At 45.2% G+C, this 20,067-nt stretch overlaps 1 protein-coding gene across 1 annotated transcript in view; it reads right to left on the reverse strand.

Moving 5' to 3' along the window:
- GORASP1 (golgi reassembly stacking protein 1) overlaps positions 1 to 20,067 on the reverse strand; it is a 31,673-nt gene that overhangs the window by 4,387 nt on the left and 7,219 nt on the right. Inside the window, exons 3-7 of the mRNA XM_081970182.1 lie at positions 14,337 to 14,540; positions 13,240 to 13,326; positions 10,455 to 10,585; positions 7,862 to 8,000; positions 5,657 to 5,810 (exon numbers count right to left, since the gene is read on the reverse strand). Of these exons, the coding sequence (XP_081826308.1) occupies positions 5,657 to 5,810; positions 7,862 to 8,000; positions 10,455 to 10,585; positions 13,240 to 13,326; positions 14,337 to 14,540 (715 nt within the window). The remainder of the gene's footprint in view (positions 1 to 5,656; positions 5,811 to 7,861; positions 8,001 to 10,454; positions 10,586 to 13,239; positions 13,327 to 14,336; positions 14,541 to 20,067) is intronic.

Raw genomic sequence — 20,067 nt, forward strand, 5'->3', positions numbered from 1 at the left:
AATGGTGGACGAGGTGACCTTCCCACCCAACGAGGTCGGTTGAAAAGCGAAAAACAAGGCCTCTGATTGACGATGGGGGAGCCGTGCATCTGATGTACCTCTTGACTGCCCTTCGAACATCGAGAGAGTGCCAACGACGCTCCCTCGGGTGATTTGGGCATGGGCAAAAGTCTGGGATGACAACCTCCTGGACACGGTGAAAATATGAATTAATTTTTAGTACAAACGATGGATCGAGACGGAGGACACCTCTGTCTCTGGGTGGAGAGTACACAAATCGTCCCAGACCGATAGAGCTGCAATTTCCGAAATCCTGTGGGCTAAAGTAATGGCAACAAGGAAGGCAGTTTTAAGAGACAGGTGTCGTAAGGACGCATGACGTAATGGCTCAAGGGGGGGTGGCAGTGAGCACCCTGCACACAGTGGCAAGATCCCAGGAAGGATAATGATGGACAGCCTGGGGACTCAGGTTGGAGGCTGCGTACTTCCGGGTGCCTGCTGAGTGGTTGATGGTTGCCATTGGAGAGCACCGTGGACAAGGCTGCTACTTGGCGTCGTAAGATGTTAACGGCTAGACCCCTATCAAGGCCCTTCTGTAGAAAATCTAGGATTTGAAGCGGGGAAGGGGCTGTTGGTTGAAGATGGTGTGTTGTGCACCAGCTAGCAAAGGTGGTCCAGGTGGCATCATAGATCCACGAGGTGGAGGCTCGTCTGGAGGCTTGGATGGTGTTGATCACCTTGATAGAATAGTTGGCTCTCCTCAGGAGGTCTCTCTCAAGTACCATACGGTTAGCTTGAGCCACTGGGGCTCCGGATGAGTAACCACTCCCTGGCTGAGAAAGACTGACTCCTGAGGAATCCTTCAGGGATGTGCGATGGACAGACACGTCAGATCGGCAATCCAAGTCTGTCGGGGCTAGTATGGAGCCACCACAAGAACCTCTGCCTGCTCCTCCAGAATCTTCCTGATCAGTCTGGGAATGAGCGCCAGTGGAGGGAAGGCGTAGAGCAGCCCCAGGGGCCAGGTGGATCGGAGGTCATTGACCCCTTCCGCCCGGGGACATTGGAATCTGGTGAAAAAGCGGGGAAGCTGAGCGTTCTCCGGAGTGGTGAACAGGTTGACCAGGGGATGACCAAACCTTTGAGATATTTGGTGAAAGAGGCGTGGATGGAGGCGCCACTCCGAGTTGTCTAGTCTGGTGCGGCTCAGCCAGTCTGCCTGGACGTTGTTCACTCCGGAGATGTGCTCCGCCCGAATGGATTGTAGATGTTGTTCCGCCCACTGACCAATCGCCTCCGCCTCCGTCATGAGGGACCGGGACCTGGTACCCCCTTGGCAATTTATGTGCGCCTTTGTTGCCACATTGTCGGTGAGGACAAGGACATGGTGATGTTGGATGCAGTGCTGGAACTTGCAAAACGCTAGCCTGACCGCCCTCAGCTCCAACCAGTTGATGTTGTGCGAGAGATCGCAAGCTGACCACTGTCCTTGAGCCACTAGGGTGTGCAAGTGAGCTCCCCAGCCGAAGAGGCTGGCAGCGGTTGTGACGTTCAGTCTGGGCGATTCCTTGAAACAAGTCCCTTTCAGGAGGGCTGGTGAAAGCCACCACCGTAGAGAACGAATGACTTTGGTGGGTAGACGTACCTTGACCGGTGAATTGCTGGTCTTCGCTCTCTGCATTGGCAAGAGAAACCATTGCAGATCTCTCATATGGAATCTCGCCCAAGGAACAATCAAGAGACACAAGTTCATCTTCCCCAGCAATTGTGACAGGGTGACAATGCGAGTGCTGGGGGAGAGGCAAAACTTTCGGACCAGTTCCCAGAGGCTTTCAACACGGTCCGTGACAGGAAAACTTGGCAAGATGGTGTCTGATCACGGTCCCCAGGTGCTGAATCCTGGTGACTGGAGTCAGGTGGCTCTTTTTGAGGTTGATGGTAAAACCGTGATTCTGCAACGTCCACATGGTGATGCATAGATCTCGTGTTGCTTGCGCCGGCGACTGAATCAAGATGTCATCTAGGTAACACTGTAGGCGAATCGGTTGCAACCTTAGATGGGCAGCAACTGCAGACAGGGTCTTCATAAACATCCTTGGGGCTGACGACAGGCCAAATGGAAGAGCCCTGTACTGAAAGTGGGTCCCGGCATAGAAGAATCTTAGGTAGCGCCTGTGCTCGGGCCTGATGGGGAAGTGGAGGTATGCCTCCTTCAAGTCTATTGATGTTAGGAAGTCCCCTTGACGAATGCAGCCCAAGATGGAATGGAGGGACTGCATTTTGAACTTTTTGTAGGCCACATAATAGTTCAGCTCATTTAAATCTAGTATTGCTCTACACACACACACACACACCGAGCTTTTGGGCACTAGAAAAAGAATGGAATAGAACCCCCTGCGTTCTTGCCCTGGGGGAACCATTTCTATGGCCCTGATCTTTTTTGAGGTGATGGATCTTGGCCTCCATGAGACCCCTCTTCGTGGGGCATCTGGGAGTCGGGCAATGAATGAAGTGGCGTGGAGGGGGGAAGAGGAATTCCAGAGTGAGGCCTATCTGAATCGTTTGAAGCACCCACGCATCCAAGGTAATCTCCTCCGACTGGGCGGCAAAGAGTTGGAGCCGCGACCCTATGGGAGGATTGGGATGGTGGTCACTTGTTCTGACGGAAGGGCTTGTTTCCAAATCCTCCCTGAAAGGGACGCCGGGAGTAGGGCTGCTGACGGGCCCTGTCCCAAAATGGCTGTCGATCCTGATTGCGATCCATCCCTTGAGCGTAGGAACGCTGAAAGGAGGAGTTGTTGTTTGGAGGATCAGCTGGGCGAGAAGCCTGCCTGCGGGAGAAGGAGGCCGACCTGTGGTCCGGTTTCCTGAAACCCGTGGGCATCACCTTCTGCTTATCCTTGTTCTCAACTAAAACTGAGTCAAGGGCCTCCCCAAATAACTTGCCCCCTTTAAAGGGAGTGGAAACAATCTTCCACTTCGAACGCATATCCGCATTACAATGGCGTACCCATAAGAGTCTATGACAGGTGACATTAGAGGACATGGCGCGCAAAGCAAACTTTGCCATGTTAAGGGTGGCATCTGCAGAATATTCCACCGCAGCTACAATTTTGTTTACATCATGCTGCAGTCTGGCGTCCCCTGCCGGGAGCCTAGTGAGTACCTGGTGAAGCCAGGCAACTGTGGCCCTATTGAAGAATGAGGCGGAGGTGGCCGCTTTAATGGCCTAAACTGCGACGATGGGTTTTGTGACAAGCCCGTTCAGCTCTTTTGTCCTCCACCTTAAGTTCCTCTAGAAGGTCCAGTGGGAGCACTGAGAGGAAGTGAGAGCCTGAACTGGAGGATCAATGGAAGGAAGCTTAAGAAGCTCTTCCATGGTAGGATCCACTGAGTAAAGGCGTTTATCATTACCACCAAGGGTGGCCAGGGTCCCAGGTTGGACCCACTGGCATTGGACTACATCTTTAAAGAGTTTGGGAGAAGGGACGATTTCCTGAGCGGGGACCTTCTCATCGAACAGGCCTTTACTGTGATCCATAGGATCTGCAGCTGCCTGATCTGGAGGCACTGCCACCTCCATGTGGGTGGACACCTTGGCCTTGAACAGGATTGATTTGAACAGAGATGGTTGAAACAATCCAGCAAAGGCTGGTTTATCTGGAATGTGGTTCTCATCATCCAATAAGTCATGACCCTCCCCCCCACATCCTCATCCTCCCAAATCGATTCAGCACTGGCCACCGATGGGGGCGGAGATGAAGGCCTGTGGGGGCACTGTTGCTCTCCAGGGCCCTGAGGGGGCTGCAGAGCTAGAGGGGCCTGAGGCGCTGGAGCGGCCTGAGCAATCGGAGGAGCTGGCTGTGGAACCTGTGGCGCCTTTGGAGGCCCTCAGCTATCCCCTGAGAGATTGCTGTAGCAATCACCTGCCTCATTTCTGATGAGAGGCCTGGGTCCAGGTCTTCTACCGGGCGGGTCCCCGCCACAGTAAGCCTGAGAGTGGGATCCCTGGCTAAAGGAACAGGAGGAGGGGAACCCTCCCTATCAGAAAGTAGGTCGCACTCAAATAGGTCTGCACCTCCCCCAGGGGGGGGAGGGGAACTGGACCCCCTGGAGAGAGAAACCTCTCTGAAAAAACCCCACACTCAGAGATAGTGGGAGGAGGAGAGGGGGCCCCAACTGGATCCTGACCAATAGGGCTTCCTGGCTGATCTTGCTGGTGGACTTGTGCCACTATCTGCCTTTGGAAATTCTTTCTCCAGGGCCTTCTGGGGTCTGGAAGCATCCTTTTCCTGTGCCTTAGATGGCTGCCTGGAATAAGGCTTGCTGGTCTTGGTCCCCCCCAATGGCTTCCCTAGCAGCCCTGCCCGCCTTCCTGAGATAGGGCCCTGTCGGATTGGGAGACTGGCCTGTCGGAAGGGGATCCACGAAGATCTCATCCGCCATGGTGGTTGACGGCTTCTGCGGTGGTCAGGCAGAGATCTGGCAAGTAGTGCGACGGCTGGCAATTCGCTGGGAAGCAGGGCAAGTGTGCGCCAACGGGACACAGTTTAACGCTGCTGGGGGAAGAGGACTGTGAAGGAGTGCGCCAGAGATTGAAAGGCTAGACGTGGAGGGTGGCCTCAGCCAGAGAAACCTCCGAAATAGCTCAAAATTCCCACCGTTTCAAGAGAGCGCTACGATTGCCGCCTTGACTCTCCAGCCGCCATTGAGAAAACGCGGCAATTGTGCAAACGGCGGGAAACTTTGCTGCTCGAAAATGGCCGTCGTAAGGGGGTGGCGCAAGATGGTGGCACCCAGGGAAGCACCACGCTGCCTCTGCTGTGGAGGGAAAAGCCGGCTGTCGCTCTGCTCCAAAAGCTCACCTCCGCTGAAGACTTCGGTGGCTCGCCGAAACCCCGGTGGTAGAGAGCCAGCTGGCTAGCAGCTCCCAGTGCCCGGATTACCCTGGGACGCCTGGATAGCCAAGCCTCTCTGTCGCGATGCAGAGAGGCGAAGGAACTTAATGCTGCTAGAAGGAAAAAAAGGTCTAGGCAAAGAACAAATAAAGAATAAAATGGAACCGAATGTTGTAAAGGATACAGGTAAGAAAAAGAAGAAAAGTCTCAGGAGAGACTAAAAAGATATCCTAATGGGCAATGGACTGAATTGAAAAACTGAAGATACTAGGAGACCAGGAGGTGTGGTCAAGAATTTCAATCCAGTCCATTGGGCAGAAGGACAGAATTTAACCCTTGCTTGGAGTCTCCAAGCAGCGCACGGGAAAACACCCTGTTTTTGGCCCGTTTTCAGCAAAAAGTGCTGCAGGAGGCCATGGAGGGCAAAAACAAGGCCCGTGGGGGGCCCACGTGGCTTGTTTTAGCCAGCAGAGGCACTGCGGGCTGGTCTATTGAGATTTCCAGGCCGACCCCGCCAGCTGGATTTAAGCACCTCATGGGCCGTATCTGGCCCGCGGGCTTGAGCTTGGGCTTTGACACCTCTGGTCTAGTCAGAGGCCAACAAATTCAATTCATATATCTGCAGATGTTGCCCTGATGTTACTTCTCAAGTGCTTTGCCCAACCAGGTATCTCTTTGAGATGCTGGGCTACTTACCCCCCATAAATGTTAGCACGGATAGGATTTTTTTTTTAAAAAAAGGAGAGATATTGAATTACCTGGATCCATGACTCTCTGGACAGGAGGAGGAGGAGGAGGAGGAGGAGGAAGGTGCAGGGAATTTTCTAATGAATAGGGAGTCACACTTTGACTGGAGATGTAACCCAAGCTGTCGGTTTCTTCAGGTGTGGGGTGAGGTGCCATCAAGGAAGCCTAAAATAAACGAATCCATTTTGACTGCCTGTGATCTTACCCCACTGCCATTTGGTTGCCCTCTAGAAACCTTCTTTCTCTGCCGAACAACACAGGAGGATGGATGAGTTCACAGACTATTCTAAACCAGGGGTCCCCAAATTTGGCAACTTTAAGACTTGTGGACTTCAACTCCCAGAATTCTCCAGCCAGCTGGAGTTAAAGTCCACAAGTCTTAAAAGTTGCCAAGTTTGAAGACCTCTGTTCTAAACTATAACATGATTACAGTTTGGCCAATCAAATGCATTGTTGATTAGATTTTACATCCTGCCTTTCTCTCAGTCCTCACCATGTTGGATGGCGCACTCCTTTTTTCTCCACAACAACCCTGTGAGGCAGGCTGGGCTAAATAAGAGAGCAACAGGCCCAGAATTTCTCAGGGAATTCCATCGTTGTCCGGAGAACTGAATTTATGTCTCCTAGTCCAGCATCTTAACCTTCATACTGGACTAACCTATGTTTAAGAAATGACTGGGTTAAGATGACAGTACAGATGGTTCTCTATTTATGACCATAATTCAGCCCGGACTTTCTGTTGCTGTGAGACATTTGTTAAATGAGCTTTGCCCCATTTTACAATCTTTCTTGCCAAAGTTGTCAAGCGAATCCCTGCAGTTGTAAAGTCAGCAACACGGTTGTTAAATGAATCTGGCTTCCCTGTTGACTTTGCTCGTCAGAAGGTTGCAAAAGGGGATCACATGTCTTTGGGACACTGCAACCGTCATAAATATGTATACGAAGCATCCAAATGTTGATCATGTAACCCTGGAGATGCTACAACAGTATGGAAGTATGAAAAACGGTCGTGAGTAACTTTTTTCAATGCTATTGTAACCTGAAACGGTCACCAAATGTACTGTTGTAAGTTGAGGATTATCTGTAATTGGGACAGGGAATTCCTTAGGTCCTAAAATGCAAATCTTCTCTACTTTACATTAAGTGAAGACTACCTGCAGTGTGGCAGGGTGGGGGTATTATTTACCAGAAATAGAAAAGAGATGGGAATTACATCGACTCTCTTCTCTTTCAGAAGCTGTCAAGAAATTTCTCCTTAGTTCCAGGTTGCTTCTCTCCTTGACGAGTTTCCATCTGTTGCTTCTTGTTTTGCCTCCAGGTGCTTTGCAGAATAGCTTGACTTCCTCTTCTTTGGGGCAACCCCTGAGATATTGGAAGACTGCTATCATGTCACCCCTAGTCCTCCCTTTCGTTAAATAGACAGACCCTGTTCCTGCACTGTATACTTTAGCTTCCAGACTCCTAATCTTTTTGATCTTTTCTGCACTCTTCATAGTCTCAGTATCTTCTTTTGTATCACGTGACCAAAATTGGATGCAGTATTCCATTTGTGGTCTTACCAAAGCAGCATAAACATTCACCAGAATATTTAGACCTCCTAAAAATAACTCAGGCAAAGCAGAGAAGGTGGTGAATGAAATATCAGAAATGTAATGCATTTCATGCCACGGTTCTTGGGCTACCAACCTCCAGATTTCAGCAGAAAGAATCTGGAGGGATTAAAAAACTGCTAAAAAACTGGAGGAAGTGGCTGCGGCAGGGCTGCGATACTCCCTCCAGATATAAATTTGCTCACAAAGTGCACAGTAGTATTTTTCAGAGCATAAGACATACCCCCCCCCCCAAAAAAAGAGCATGGAAATGTTGGTGCATCTTATACACCGAATACAGTCATTTTTGGTCTCCCAAAGCCCAGTCCCTGCATTCCGTTTTGCGAAAAACAGGCCGTTTTTCACAAAAACCGAGGCTTTTTTGCCTTTCCTCAGGCCCCAGCAGCCCTCTGCAGGCTTCAGCAGGGCTGGTAAAAGACAAAAAGGGGGGTGTTTTTGCCTTGCCCCAGCCCTGCTGAAGCCTGCAGAGTGTCTGCTGGGGCTGAGGGAAGGCAAAAACTTTTTTTTCTTACTTTCCTCTTCGAAATTTGATCGGTCATACACCGGTGCATCTTATAGTCATAAAAATATGGTAACTAAGCCATGTCCAGAATGAAACCTCCTTACCTCCATGTAGCCATTAGCTGGGGATTCTGGGGGTACGTCTCCAGATGGCGAAGATGATAGGATCTCTGCCGCTCTCTTTGGGGTAGCAGCCTGTGTGGGAATTCGGTGCAGATAGCCGTATCCAATGCCACATCCTAAGCTGCAGAAAAAAGCAAATGTTGTCAGAAATAGGGTGCACACTCTGATTTTTAAAACTGCAAACAGAAACCACAATATTAAGAGAAACTCTACTTTCTGCATCTTCAAATGTTTATTAGTTTATCCGACTATAAAATACAAAGGAAAATGAAAATAATGGGAAACAAGGGGGAGGAAAAAGAGGAGAAAAGGAAAAGTGTGGGGTGGGGTAGAAGGGAAAAAGGGAAAAAAAGGTTTTTTAGCACAAGGAAAAATAATATTAAAGGCTCAACTTTTTGCTTTTACACAATATGTGCAGGTAGTCCTCGACTTACAACAGTTCGTTTAGTGACCATTCAAAGTTACAACGGCACCCAAAAAAGTAACCTGAGTGTTTTTCGCACTTACGACTGTTGCAACATCCCGAAGGTCACATGATCAAAATCCAGATGCTTGGCAACTGATTCATATTTATGACGGTTGCAGTGTCCTGGGGTTATGTGATCCCCTTTTGTGACTTTCTGACAAGCAAAATCACCGGGGGAAGCCAGATTCACTTGACTGTCGTGTTACTAACTTAACAACTGTAGCCATTCACTTAACAACTGTGGCAAGAAAGGTCATAAAATGGGGCAAACTCGCTTAACAAATGTTTCACTCAGCAACAGAAATTTGGGGCTCTGTTCTGGTCGTTAAGTCAAGGACTATCTGTATTAGCCATTCCTACAACAACAACAAATCTATCTAATCAGCAAAATCAAAATTTCACTTATTTTTTTTGCAATCACAAGTACAAAATCCAGAAGCAGTTTCCAAATGAAAACATAAATTAGGTATGTTCTTTTCTTTGAATAAAGCAATCAGTTTACTTTTTCCCTCTACTTTTCCCCCTCCCCCCTTTGCTATGGGAAATAATGGTATAGGAAAACTCAAACTTTTCAGTGATCGCAAAGCGCTAGTAAGTCTTCGCCCCACAGACTCTATAGACATGTGATGGCGAACCTACGGCATGCATGCCAGAAGTGGCATGCGGAGCCATGTTGCCTGGCACGTGCGGCGTCACCCATTCCTCTTCTGGGTTTCTGTCACATATTCGCTCGTGATGATCAGGTGGCTTTTGTGCATGAAACTGGAAGAGCTGGTATTCCGTTTTCTGGCGTGAGCATGCCGCCGGCCAGCTGATCATCGCATGTGCATGCCGCCAGTAACTGGAAGACTAGCTGGTGCCCCAAGGGCTATATTATAGTAATCTAGTGTGGACGTTATTATACCATTCCAGACAAATGATTGTCCAAACTCTTCCTAAAAGTATCCAGCGTTGGCGCACCCACAACCTCTGGAGACAAGATGTTCCACTGATTAATTGTTCTCACTGTTAGGAAATTTCTCCTTAGTTCTAGGTTGGTTCTCTCCTTGATTAGTTTCTATTCGTTGCTTCTTGTCCTGCCTTCAGGTGCTTTGGAGAATAGGTTGACCCCCTCTTCTTTGTGACAGACTCCCGAATACTGAAAGACTGCTATCATGTCACCCCTGGTCCTTCTTTTCTCTAAACTGGCCATACCCAGTTCCGGCAATTGTTCTTCATATGTTTTATTCTCCAGGTCTTTAATCAGTTGCTCATCTCTGTACTTTTTCCAAAGTCTCCACATCTTTTTTTGTAATGTGGTGACCAAAATTGTATAGTATTCCAGTTGTGGGCCTGCTAAGGTTTTATAAAGCTGTGTGAGCCTACTGAGGCCTTATAATAGTTCATGTGATTTTGATTCTAGGTTACCTTTCTACATGAGAGTAAAAAAAGTAGTTTTCTAACATGCCATCAAGAAAACCATTATGCTGCCAGCCGGAGAGAAAGATTCTGCCCATGCATGGCACATCTATTGAAACATTCTACTGATGTCAAAGAAGGAAGAATGGAATAGAAGGGAGTTGTGGTGGTTTTTCTATGCACTTAATGCAGACTGTAAGGGGGAAATCCCAAATCAACCATCCCCCACCCCAAAGAAAACTTCACGGACTATTCCCAAATGTATTATGACCTCCCAGCGCCCCATGGCCACGTGATCAAAATTCCGACCCTTGGCAACTGACTCGCAGTTTTTATGATGGTTGCAGTAGATCACATGACCGCCTTTTGTGACCTTCTGACAAGCAAAGTCAGTGGGGAAGCTGGATTCACTTAACAGCCGTGTTACTAACTTAACAACTGCAGTGATTCACTTAACAACTTCACTACAATTGCAGTGATTCAATGAACAAGAATTGTGGCAAGAAAGGTCGCAAAACAACTCTCTTAACAACTGCCTGGCTTAGCAACAGAAATCTGTTACCACCAGCCATCCAGTTCCTGGAATTCTGGGAGTTGAAGTCCGCCAGGCTTAAAGTTGTCAAAGTTGGAGAGCCCTGCACTAGGAGGCCAAGCATCTGCCTGATCTTGCCCACAATCTCATAACTCACTCACATAACTCTAAAGTCCTACCTTCCTTCTCCACCCCAGGCTCCGTTGGGGGTTACAAAAACCTCTCGGCAGGAATCCGTTTCTGTGTTATAGACCACTAGCTTCAGAGGCTTCCCCTCATGGGAATCAATCAAGGAGAAGAAATCCTCAGACTGAACAAAAGAGAGATCCACCATTCAGAGTCTGCAGCAACATGCCCCCCCCCCAACCCCTTCTTCCCCTTAATACCACCACCAGCCATCCAGTTCCTGGAATAAACTGTTAGGGGAGAGAATGTACAGCCTGTTCTTTGATCAAGGAGACTGCCCTCGTCAATGGGTAGATAAATGGGTTTTCCAGCACAATGAAGAAACCAGTCAAGATGTTTGGGGCCCCTTTCAATTCCACTTCTTAAAAAGTGGACCACAGTTTATTAAAACTGAGGCCTTTAGAAGTGACTTGGATGAGTAACGAAATGTCTCAGTTTTAATAAAGTTTGATCCCGTTGCCATGATTTAACCTTTTAAGATACTTTTGGCCTGGATGATTCAGTCTTCATTTGCATGTTTCTATTCTAGTTTTAGGATGCTGTGCTCTCCATGCCATCCTTAAAAAAATGCCTCAAAATGCCATGTTTTTCAACCCTGCAAATTTAAGAGGTCTGGATTTCAATTGCCAGAATTCCCCAGCTTAGCATGCTGGTTGGAGAATTCTGGGAGTTGAAGTCCATCCATGCTGGCTAAGAGATGAGTCCACTCATCCAGGCTGAGGGATTCTGGGAGTTGAAGTCCAGACATCTTAAATCAATATGTAGCTCAGGGTTGAACTTGGTAGAGTCTTTGGTGGTCTCGGAGCTTGGCTGTTTTCTTGCAGAAAGTTCATTGGCAAAGTAGGTAACTTCAGAAGTTACTTCAGCACCAAGCACTCCGTAGATGTCTTAAAGCAGCCAAGTTTGAAAAGCACTGCCATAATAGGAGAGGATTTCTTTTTTTAGGGTGAAGACTTCATGACTTGCGGCCATGGAGAAAAGAGAGCAGAGATGTCCACAGGGGGTGGGTTGGGAAGAAAGGGGAGGGGGGCTATTACATCTTAAATTCTGCCCCTCCTATACATCCATAGTGGTATCAAATGTACATATGAAGCAAGTGGAGCTTGCATCATGATGGGACCGTGCTATTTTCATGTTTGACAGCCAATTTTAAAAACTTTTAAAGAGATTCATTTAATTAAAAAAAATCCCTGAAACCCTGATCAAGAGGCAAAGTTCTAGCAGAAAATTAATTGCATTCAAGTCAACATTTCCCCCCTCAACAGAACTGGAAGGGACCATGGGAGTCTTCTGGTCCAACTCCCTGCTCAAGCAGGAGACCCTATACATTTTGAGAAGAGTTAGCTGTACAGTCTCTTCTTAAAAACCTCCAGTGAAAAACCTCTTACTCTCAAGTTCATGGGGATCCTTAAAAAGGTCTGTGAACCAGTTTGACAAATCCTAGTCTAAAGTATTAAGGCCCATAACAACATCTGTCTGGGAAAGCAAGAAAAATCAGGAAAAAGGGGTATCCAATCTTTAAGACTTGTGGACTTCATGCTGGCTGGGGAATTCTGGGAGTTGAAGTCTACAAGTTTCAAAGTTGTCAAGTTTGGACATGGTTGGTTTAGAGCAGGGGTGTCAAACTTGATTTCATTGAGGGCCGCATCAGGGTTGTGTTTGACTTTGGAGGGCCAGAATATGTGGGGGGGGGGGAATGCTCCAGGTGAGCATGACCATGGTGGGTGTTTGACACGGGTTCAAGATACGTTTTTCCCTTTCTCCTTTCTTTCCACAGTTCTTTATTATAACCATTTTCCTATCTCTTCTACCAGATATTACAGGCAAACATGTATTACTTATTCCTCATACTCCGCTAAACTTTTTATTTCTAAATTTATTCCCCATAGTTTAATAGTAAATTGCTTTTTCATTTTTATTAAACAAATAATAAAAGTAGAATAGCATAAATAACGTGATAATATAAGATCTAAAAGCAGAGGTAATTTTCCAGGATAGTAAATAGAAATGACTGCCAATTATAGATTGTTCATTATAGATTAAAGTAGGTAAAAATCTGGCATTAAAGTGTAGTTTTAACATAGGATATTGCTTGTTTTCTATCCAGATCAGGCACTTACTTGAGGCCACATAATTGTAATCCAGTCCAATCCATTCCTCCTGAAGCACTCTGCTGGCCAAAAATGGGCCACATGGAGGCCCCACACCACCCGTTTCCAGCTGGCAGAGTGCTCTCGAGGCCAGGAAGGCCAAAAATAGGCCACACAGAGGCCTCCGTGTGGCTTGTTATCAGCTGGCAGAATGCTTCTGAAGACACCAGCTGATAACAAGGCACACGGAGGCCCCTGGACCCGTTTTGGCTGGCAGAGACGTTGGCATGTGTCGGTCCTTTGATATTTCCGTCCCGCAGGCCAGATTTAAGCACCCCCACGGGGCAGATCCAGCCTGTAGTCCTTGAGTTTGACACCCCTGTTTTAGAGGCCCAGGAAAGGGGAGCCTGAAAATGGCAGTCCCACGTGCAATGCTCTCTCTTCCCCACTACGTTGTGGTTAGTTTTGCCTTTTGCATGAAACTGCTCAAGCTCTTGGCAGCCAAGAGATGGACCCTGAAACCAAAGGAGAGTTTTATGCACAAAAATGCTTCTACAATAAGAAATCAAGCACAAGAGAAGGTGAAAGGAACCAAGTGCAGAGCCATGCAGAAGCCTAAGAAATATTCACAGCCATCGTCACCAAAATCCAATCTCTCCTGACTTTATAACTCCTCTGAATCTTTTACCTCATGAAGTATCTGATCCGATCCAATTATATAGTCAGAATGGGGCTTCAGGCCAGCTAAGGCTGCCGGAGAAGCTGGCTCCACATCCTAAACAAGAGAGAAAGACCATAGTTATGGCTACGGACCATGTTACTCAAGCATAAAGGTAAAGGTTCCCCTCGCACATATGTCATTCCCGACTCTAAGGGACAGTGCTCATCTCCGTTTCACAGCTGAAGAGCCAGCGCTGTCCGAAGACGTCTCCGTGGTCATGTGCCCGGCATGACTCAATGCCCAAGGTGCACAGAACACTGTTCCCTTCCCACCAAAGGTGGTCCCTATTTTTCTACTTGCATTTTTTATGTGCTTTCAAACGGCTAGGTTGGCAGAAGCTGGGACAAGTAAAAAAAATAAGCATATTCAATGCTTAATGTTATTATTACATTTTTATTAGAAAATACATTAAGAAGGAAAAACGAATAGGTCCACTATATTCAACTTTTTAATGTACCATAATTCTAAGATTAGAGGATTAATATCGATGTGAATGACGTTGCAAATTTTGATGGTTATTGCAGAGATATTTGTACCCAGATGACACAGTTTAATGAAAGATAGAATGTTCATATTTTAAAAAATAAAAACTTTTTATTAAAAAAAAAAGCCAATGGGAAAAGCATTTTGATTCAGGGCTTGGTAAATCTTTTTGAGAGGGGGGGGGGGGTCTTTTCTGCTGGCAATTACCTACCCAAGTCCCAGCAATTTTGGAACTGGTTTGCCTTGGCCTTCTTAGGACTGAGAGAGAGACCACAAAGTTGACCATGTCTAAGGCAGGATGAGAATTCACCATTTCCAGGTTTCTAATCTGATTTTATATTTATCCCACCCTTGTTATTTTCGTAAGTAACTCAAAGTGGCCAACATACAGAATCCTACTTCCTCCCATCTATTTCCTCCAAAACCACGTAAGTCAGTTGGGCTAAGATGAGTGAGGCACCCCAGCACGGCTTCTTAGCAGCTAAAATCTGATCATCCAGCTGTGATTCGAGATAACAACCAATCAGGACTAGCAATCGTAGAAAGCCCAATACAACATGGAGTTCCGCTTTCCTGCTTACCAGTACGTGCCAGACGTGTTCATTGGCGCCTTGGAAACTGCAGAATCGCACACTGGACCCTAGCAGTCCCTGCCCTCCCCACATATTGCTGGGGATGACCTCCACTTCACGCACTTTCATCGTTTTTATGTTGTAGACTTCCAGTTTCACAGCTTTCTCGACGTTGGCTTTTAGTAGATCTTTCAGGGTGTCGCCTTCTTTATTCTATATGAGGGGAAGGGGGGGGGGGAATTAAGGTCTTGTATCTGGACATGGCAGCAAACACAGGCCAGTAAAGGCAGGGAATAATGTTCTTTCTTTCTTTCTTTCTTTCTTTCTTTCTTTCTTTCTTCTTTCTTTCTTTCTTTCTTTCTTTCTTTCTCTTTCTTTCTTTCATTCATTCATCCATTTACTCACTCACTCATTCTAGAAGGCCAGCTATCCTTCCAGCTCAGTTCTTTCCAAATCTGGAGAGAAATGTAAACTTTAATTTTACAGTTATTGATGGAAAGTCCCACTCAACCGACTTCCAGATTACCATATTTTTCAGAGTATAAGACGCACCGGAGAATAAGATGCACCAAGGTTTTGAAGATGCAATTTTTTAAAAAAGTACGTAGATAGAGAGTGGGAGAGAAAGAGAGAGAAATATAATAGGTAGGGAGAGAGAGAGAGAGAGAGAGTAGGTAGGTAGGTAGCTAGGTAGGTAGGTAAAGGGATAGAGAGAGAAAGAAATAGAGAGAGAGAAATACAGTAGGTAGGTAGGGAGAGAGTGAGTGTGGTTAGGTAAGTAGGTAGGTAGAGGGATAGAGAGAGAGAGAAATAGAGAGAAATATAGTAGATAGGTAGGGAGAGAGAGTAGGTAGGTAGGTAGGTAGATGTTTCCAGGTGCATTTATCCATGTGCTGGAGAAGGAAATCGCTGACAATCTGCAGCACCTAAGACTTTCTTTCTGTTGGCATAGCACTCGATCAATGTAATTCTCATCTATCAGTTAAAGAGCTTTCCAAAAGGGAAAAAAGTTTTTGCACTCTGCAAACCTCCCCAAAATGGCTCATTTTTTGTGAAAATGGGCCCTTTTTTTTTTTAAAGGCATAAATAGCCTTGGGGGGGCTTGCAGAGTACATCTGGAGAGGGGGCAAAAACGAGCAAAAATCAGCCTGTTTTTCATGGAAACTGGGCCGTTTTTTGTCAAAAAAATTGCATACATAGCCTTATGGAGGCTATTCTGTATTCGCTGATTTTCTGGGAGGGCAGCATAATTAGAATTAACACAGTTGTGGAGGCCGAGGCTTTCACTAAAAAACATAATGCTCTCCTAGACGAAATAGGGGATGGTACACAAGAAATGAAGGAGGGAGGGGCTGAAGATCTGCCAGTAGACGGGGAGGGGGGGGAGGATGCAACATCCAGAAGACTCAGGTCACAAAAGTGATTTGAAACATTGTTGCAATTGTTGTTATAATGTAACATTATGGAAGTGATACAAAAAAAATGATTGAATATATTATATTATGACTTAGCGTTAAACCCAAAACTGCTAATGTCTATTCAAATGCTGATGTTTTTCTATTTTTCTTTGTAAAAGTTGTGAGATTTGGGGGGGCTGCTTTCCCCCGCACGATGTAGCTGTCAAAAAATTTTATACCCTTTTTAACCCTTTTTCCTCGAAAAAATTTGAAAAACCAATAAAACTTGTTAATAAAAAAAAAATGCTGTATTCGGTGTACAAGATGCCCCCAAATTTTCAGCCTCTTTTCTGAGGGAAAAAGGTGTGTCTTATATTCCGAAAAATACGGTAAATACAGACTTATCACTCATTTGGTGACTGTTCAAAGTTACAGTGCCATTGAAAAAAGTGACATATGATTGACATTCACTCAACCGTTGCAGTGATTTGCTTAACAACTGTGGCAAAAAAGGTTGTTAAATTGGGCACAACTCACTTAACAACTATCGTCCTTAGCAACAGAAATTCTGGGCTTCGTTTTGGTCATAAGTTGAGGACTAGCTATACTGTAAATTGGTGTAAATTTACTGACCAATTTTATTTGGGGTTAGTTAAAGTTAGGATGGAGTGTAGCAACATTAGTATTTATTTTGGTTTGGGAGGTTGATTTTGTCAACAGATGTTTGCGGTTTTAAAAAATAAAAATTTTGAAAATTTGTGATGGCAAATTCAGATGTTTATACATACAAAGTTGCTGCCTTAGAACAGGATCTGCATAAGAAAAGTCCAATATTTCTGTCCTGTCCTGATATTTTGTTTTTTAGAATGCAGTGCTTGAACCTAAGTCATTTTATCAACAACACTATAATCACAGGCGAAATGTGGAGAAAGCATCTTTTAGCCCAAATACAAAAACATGACTTCTAAGCAATTATTATTATTATTATTATTATTATTATTATTATTATTATTATTATTATTATTATTATTATTATTATTATTATTATTATTATTATTATTATTATTATACGATTGTATCACGGCGGCCAGTTGATTCACCGGATTTGGCATTGATTACTAGTCGGGCCCCACCCAGGGGCCTAGGACGTCGTAACGTATTTTCGTAATATACGTGCAGATCCAAGCAGTGCAGCTTTTTGCATTTGACTGATGGTGATTTTGTCAAGTTTTAACTGTTTTAAATGTAATTCCAGTGCTTTTGGAATAGCACCCAGTGTGCCGATTACCACTGGAATTACCACTGCTGGTTTGTGCCATAATCGTTGGATTTCAATTTTTAAGTCCTAGTGTTTCGCGACTTTTTCATGTTCCTTCTCCTCAACTCTGCTATCACCTGGTATTGCGATGTCTATGATTGTAACCTTCTTTTTCTCAACCAGTGTGATGTCTGGTGTGTTATGCGCTAGTACTTTGTTTGTATACGAAAATCCCACAGGAATTATTATTATTATTATTATTATTATTATTATTATTATTATTATTATTATTATTATTATTATTATTATTATTATTATTTAAATTTATAGACCGCCCCCTCTCCCGGAAGGGACTCGATAACAAATAGGTCTGGATAACAAAGATAACACAGGTAGTCCTCAATTTACAGCAGTTCATTTGGTGACCATTCAGATACAACAGCACTGAAAAAAGTGACTTATGACCATTTTTCACTTTGTGGCATCCCCATGATCAGGTGATCAAAATTCAGACAGTTGGCAACTGACTCATATTTATGATAGTTGCAATGTCCTGTGTGTGTGCGTGTGTGTGTGTGTGTGTGTGTGATGTGATCTCCTTTTGCGACTTCTGACAAGCAAAATCAATGGGGAAGCCTGATTCGCTTAATAGCCGTGCTACTAATTTAACAACTGCAGGGATTCAGAGACGACTTCCGGTTCTTGAAGGCGACGGACGTGTTGTCCGCCGCTCGTCTCCCCGGCTGGCTCCGTAAGGAGCACAGGGGGCCCTGGAAGGGTTCTCTGCCGAAGGGCAGCTTGCTGAAGCCCCCCGGAATCGGCGGCAGCTGGCGGGGGTGCTTTTCAGCTTTGCCTAGGAGCCGGGGAGCGGAGGGGGGATGAGGGACAGCATTGTGCTGTCCGCTCTTTTGCCGAATGGATCCGGAGGAGAGAGCGTACCTGGAGAAGTGCGGCTGGATCCTGGTGGTAGGGGACCCATCCTGAACTCTCTGATCGTTTAAAAGAAAAGCAGCAGACTTTTGTAAATTCTGTGTTCAACCTATTTGAATGGAGATTAGAGGGGGGTGTTTCTTTCTTCTACCCCCCCCCCCCCCTCGGATTAAGCGGCGTTTGAACGATCTCTCTTAGAAGAGAGAGAACAAAGGCTGACCGGTCACTTCAGCTAGCCAACGGAGAAAGATCTTTATCACAACTGCTAGTAATGACTGTGGAGCTGTTTTTCCTTTAAAAGCTTTGATAAGAGATATCTGTTTTCTTTCTCCCTGTGGAAAGAGGAGCCAAGATGGCGCCCACCCTTCTCTGTTTGTTTACTTATAAATGAAGTCTGCCCTTTGAAACTACCTTCAGCCTTATTACTCTCTCTGAGGGAAACTGAGACCCTTCCCTGAATGTGGCTCTTCTGAACTTTGACTATTTGATACCCTTCATTTGGTTTGCCTCGGTGCCTTGGAATTGTGAACTGTCGCTTTCGGCTTTGTTTTGCATTTTCGGATCAGCACAGCTGCGCAATCCTCGGACGCCATCTTCCTGGGAAAAGACTTATATCTCTGAATTTTAAACAAATGGGGCCTAAGAAGCCACCGACAGGCAAGTCACTCTCGCCCCTCCTCATCTGTCTCCTCCAGTCATAGTATGCAACAAACAAAAATCACCTCAATGTTACAGCAAGAGGGGTCTGGAGAGGGACCAAAAGAACTATCTGTCTCTCAAATGTTTCAAGAACTTATGAGGGGTCAAAATGATTTGAAAAAAGAAATGACAGAGCTTAAAGAAGAACTCAGAGATGTTAAACATCATATTGCAGAAAATAAACAAAGGATTGCGGTGTTGGAGGAGGGAGCGGCTGGGTTGGGGGAAGAAATTAAAACAATCCGGAAGGAAAATGTAGACTTGGAAAACTTTTTGGCAAAGGTAGAATTTGACAGAATGTCCTTTTTTCTTAGATTCCAGAACCTACCAGAGACAGAAAATGAAGACCTTAAGGATATCATGAGTACAATCTTAGCAGATTATATTAAGAGAGATAAAAATCAGTTGTGGTGGGATATGGACTTAGTTTATAGGATAAATTCAGCATATGCTAGAAGTCATAATGTTCCAAGGGAGGTACATGTTAAATTTCTCAGGAGGACCACAAGGGATGAGGTGCTTGGGACCCAAAGGGAGAGACCATTGAAATATGAAGATGAAGAAATCACCATTCTTAAGCAGATTCCAAAAAAGATAAGAGAGAGAAGGAGGAAGTATTCCTCCTTTTCAAAGAAATTATACAAGAAAGGAATTTGGTTTAGATGGTTATTGCCAGAAGGAATGTTGATCTTTTGGGAGGGAAACAGGATTAGAATTAATACAGTGCAGGAGGCGGAACCCGTCATTAAAAAGAATTCTCTCCTCCTAGAGGACGAACATAGCGAAGGTAGTGGAAGGGACAGTATGGTGCAAGATAAGAAGGAGTGGGGGCTGAGGCCTCCTCTGGGGACAGAGAGGAAGGAGCAATATCGAAAAGGCTCAGATCACAAAAATAAAAGCATTTGAAATAAATAGCAATTGGTGATATTCTAGAAAGTGACAAAGGAAAATGAATGAACACATGGTTGACAATATAGAATAAGACCTTGTTTTCTGCTTATCTTTTATATTTTGTTTTTAAGATTGTAAAAATTGTGAGTGTTGGATGGGTTTCTATCACTAGTGTGGGAGCTGCCAAATTTTTTTGTATATCCCTATACCTTTCCCCATATATGTGTAAAAACCAGTAAAGATTTTTGGGAAAAACAACTGCAGGGATTCACTTAACAAGTGTGACAAGAAAAATTGTAAAATGGGGCAAAGCTCACTTAATAAACACCTCAACTAAACAACAGAATTGTTGGGCTCAATTGTGGTCGTCAGTTGAGGACTGCCTGTACTCATATGACAAGCTGCCACGTTGACTAAATGAAATAACAGCTGGAAGCTACCAGCAAGCCTTCTTTCTCATCTCTGCACGCCTTTGTCGAGCAACTTTTAATCTGTTAATTATTAACAATAAGGATTATAGTTGGTCAAATATTGAGAACTGATTTTGATGACTCAGCAAAGAATT

Source organism: Natrix helvetica (assembly GCF_964273705.1).
Source record: "Natrix helvetica genome assembly, chromosome: Z".
Taxonomy (NCBI): Eukaryota; Metazoa; Chordata; class Lepidosauria; order Squamata; family Natricidae; genus Natrix; species Natrix helvetica.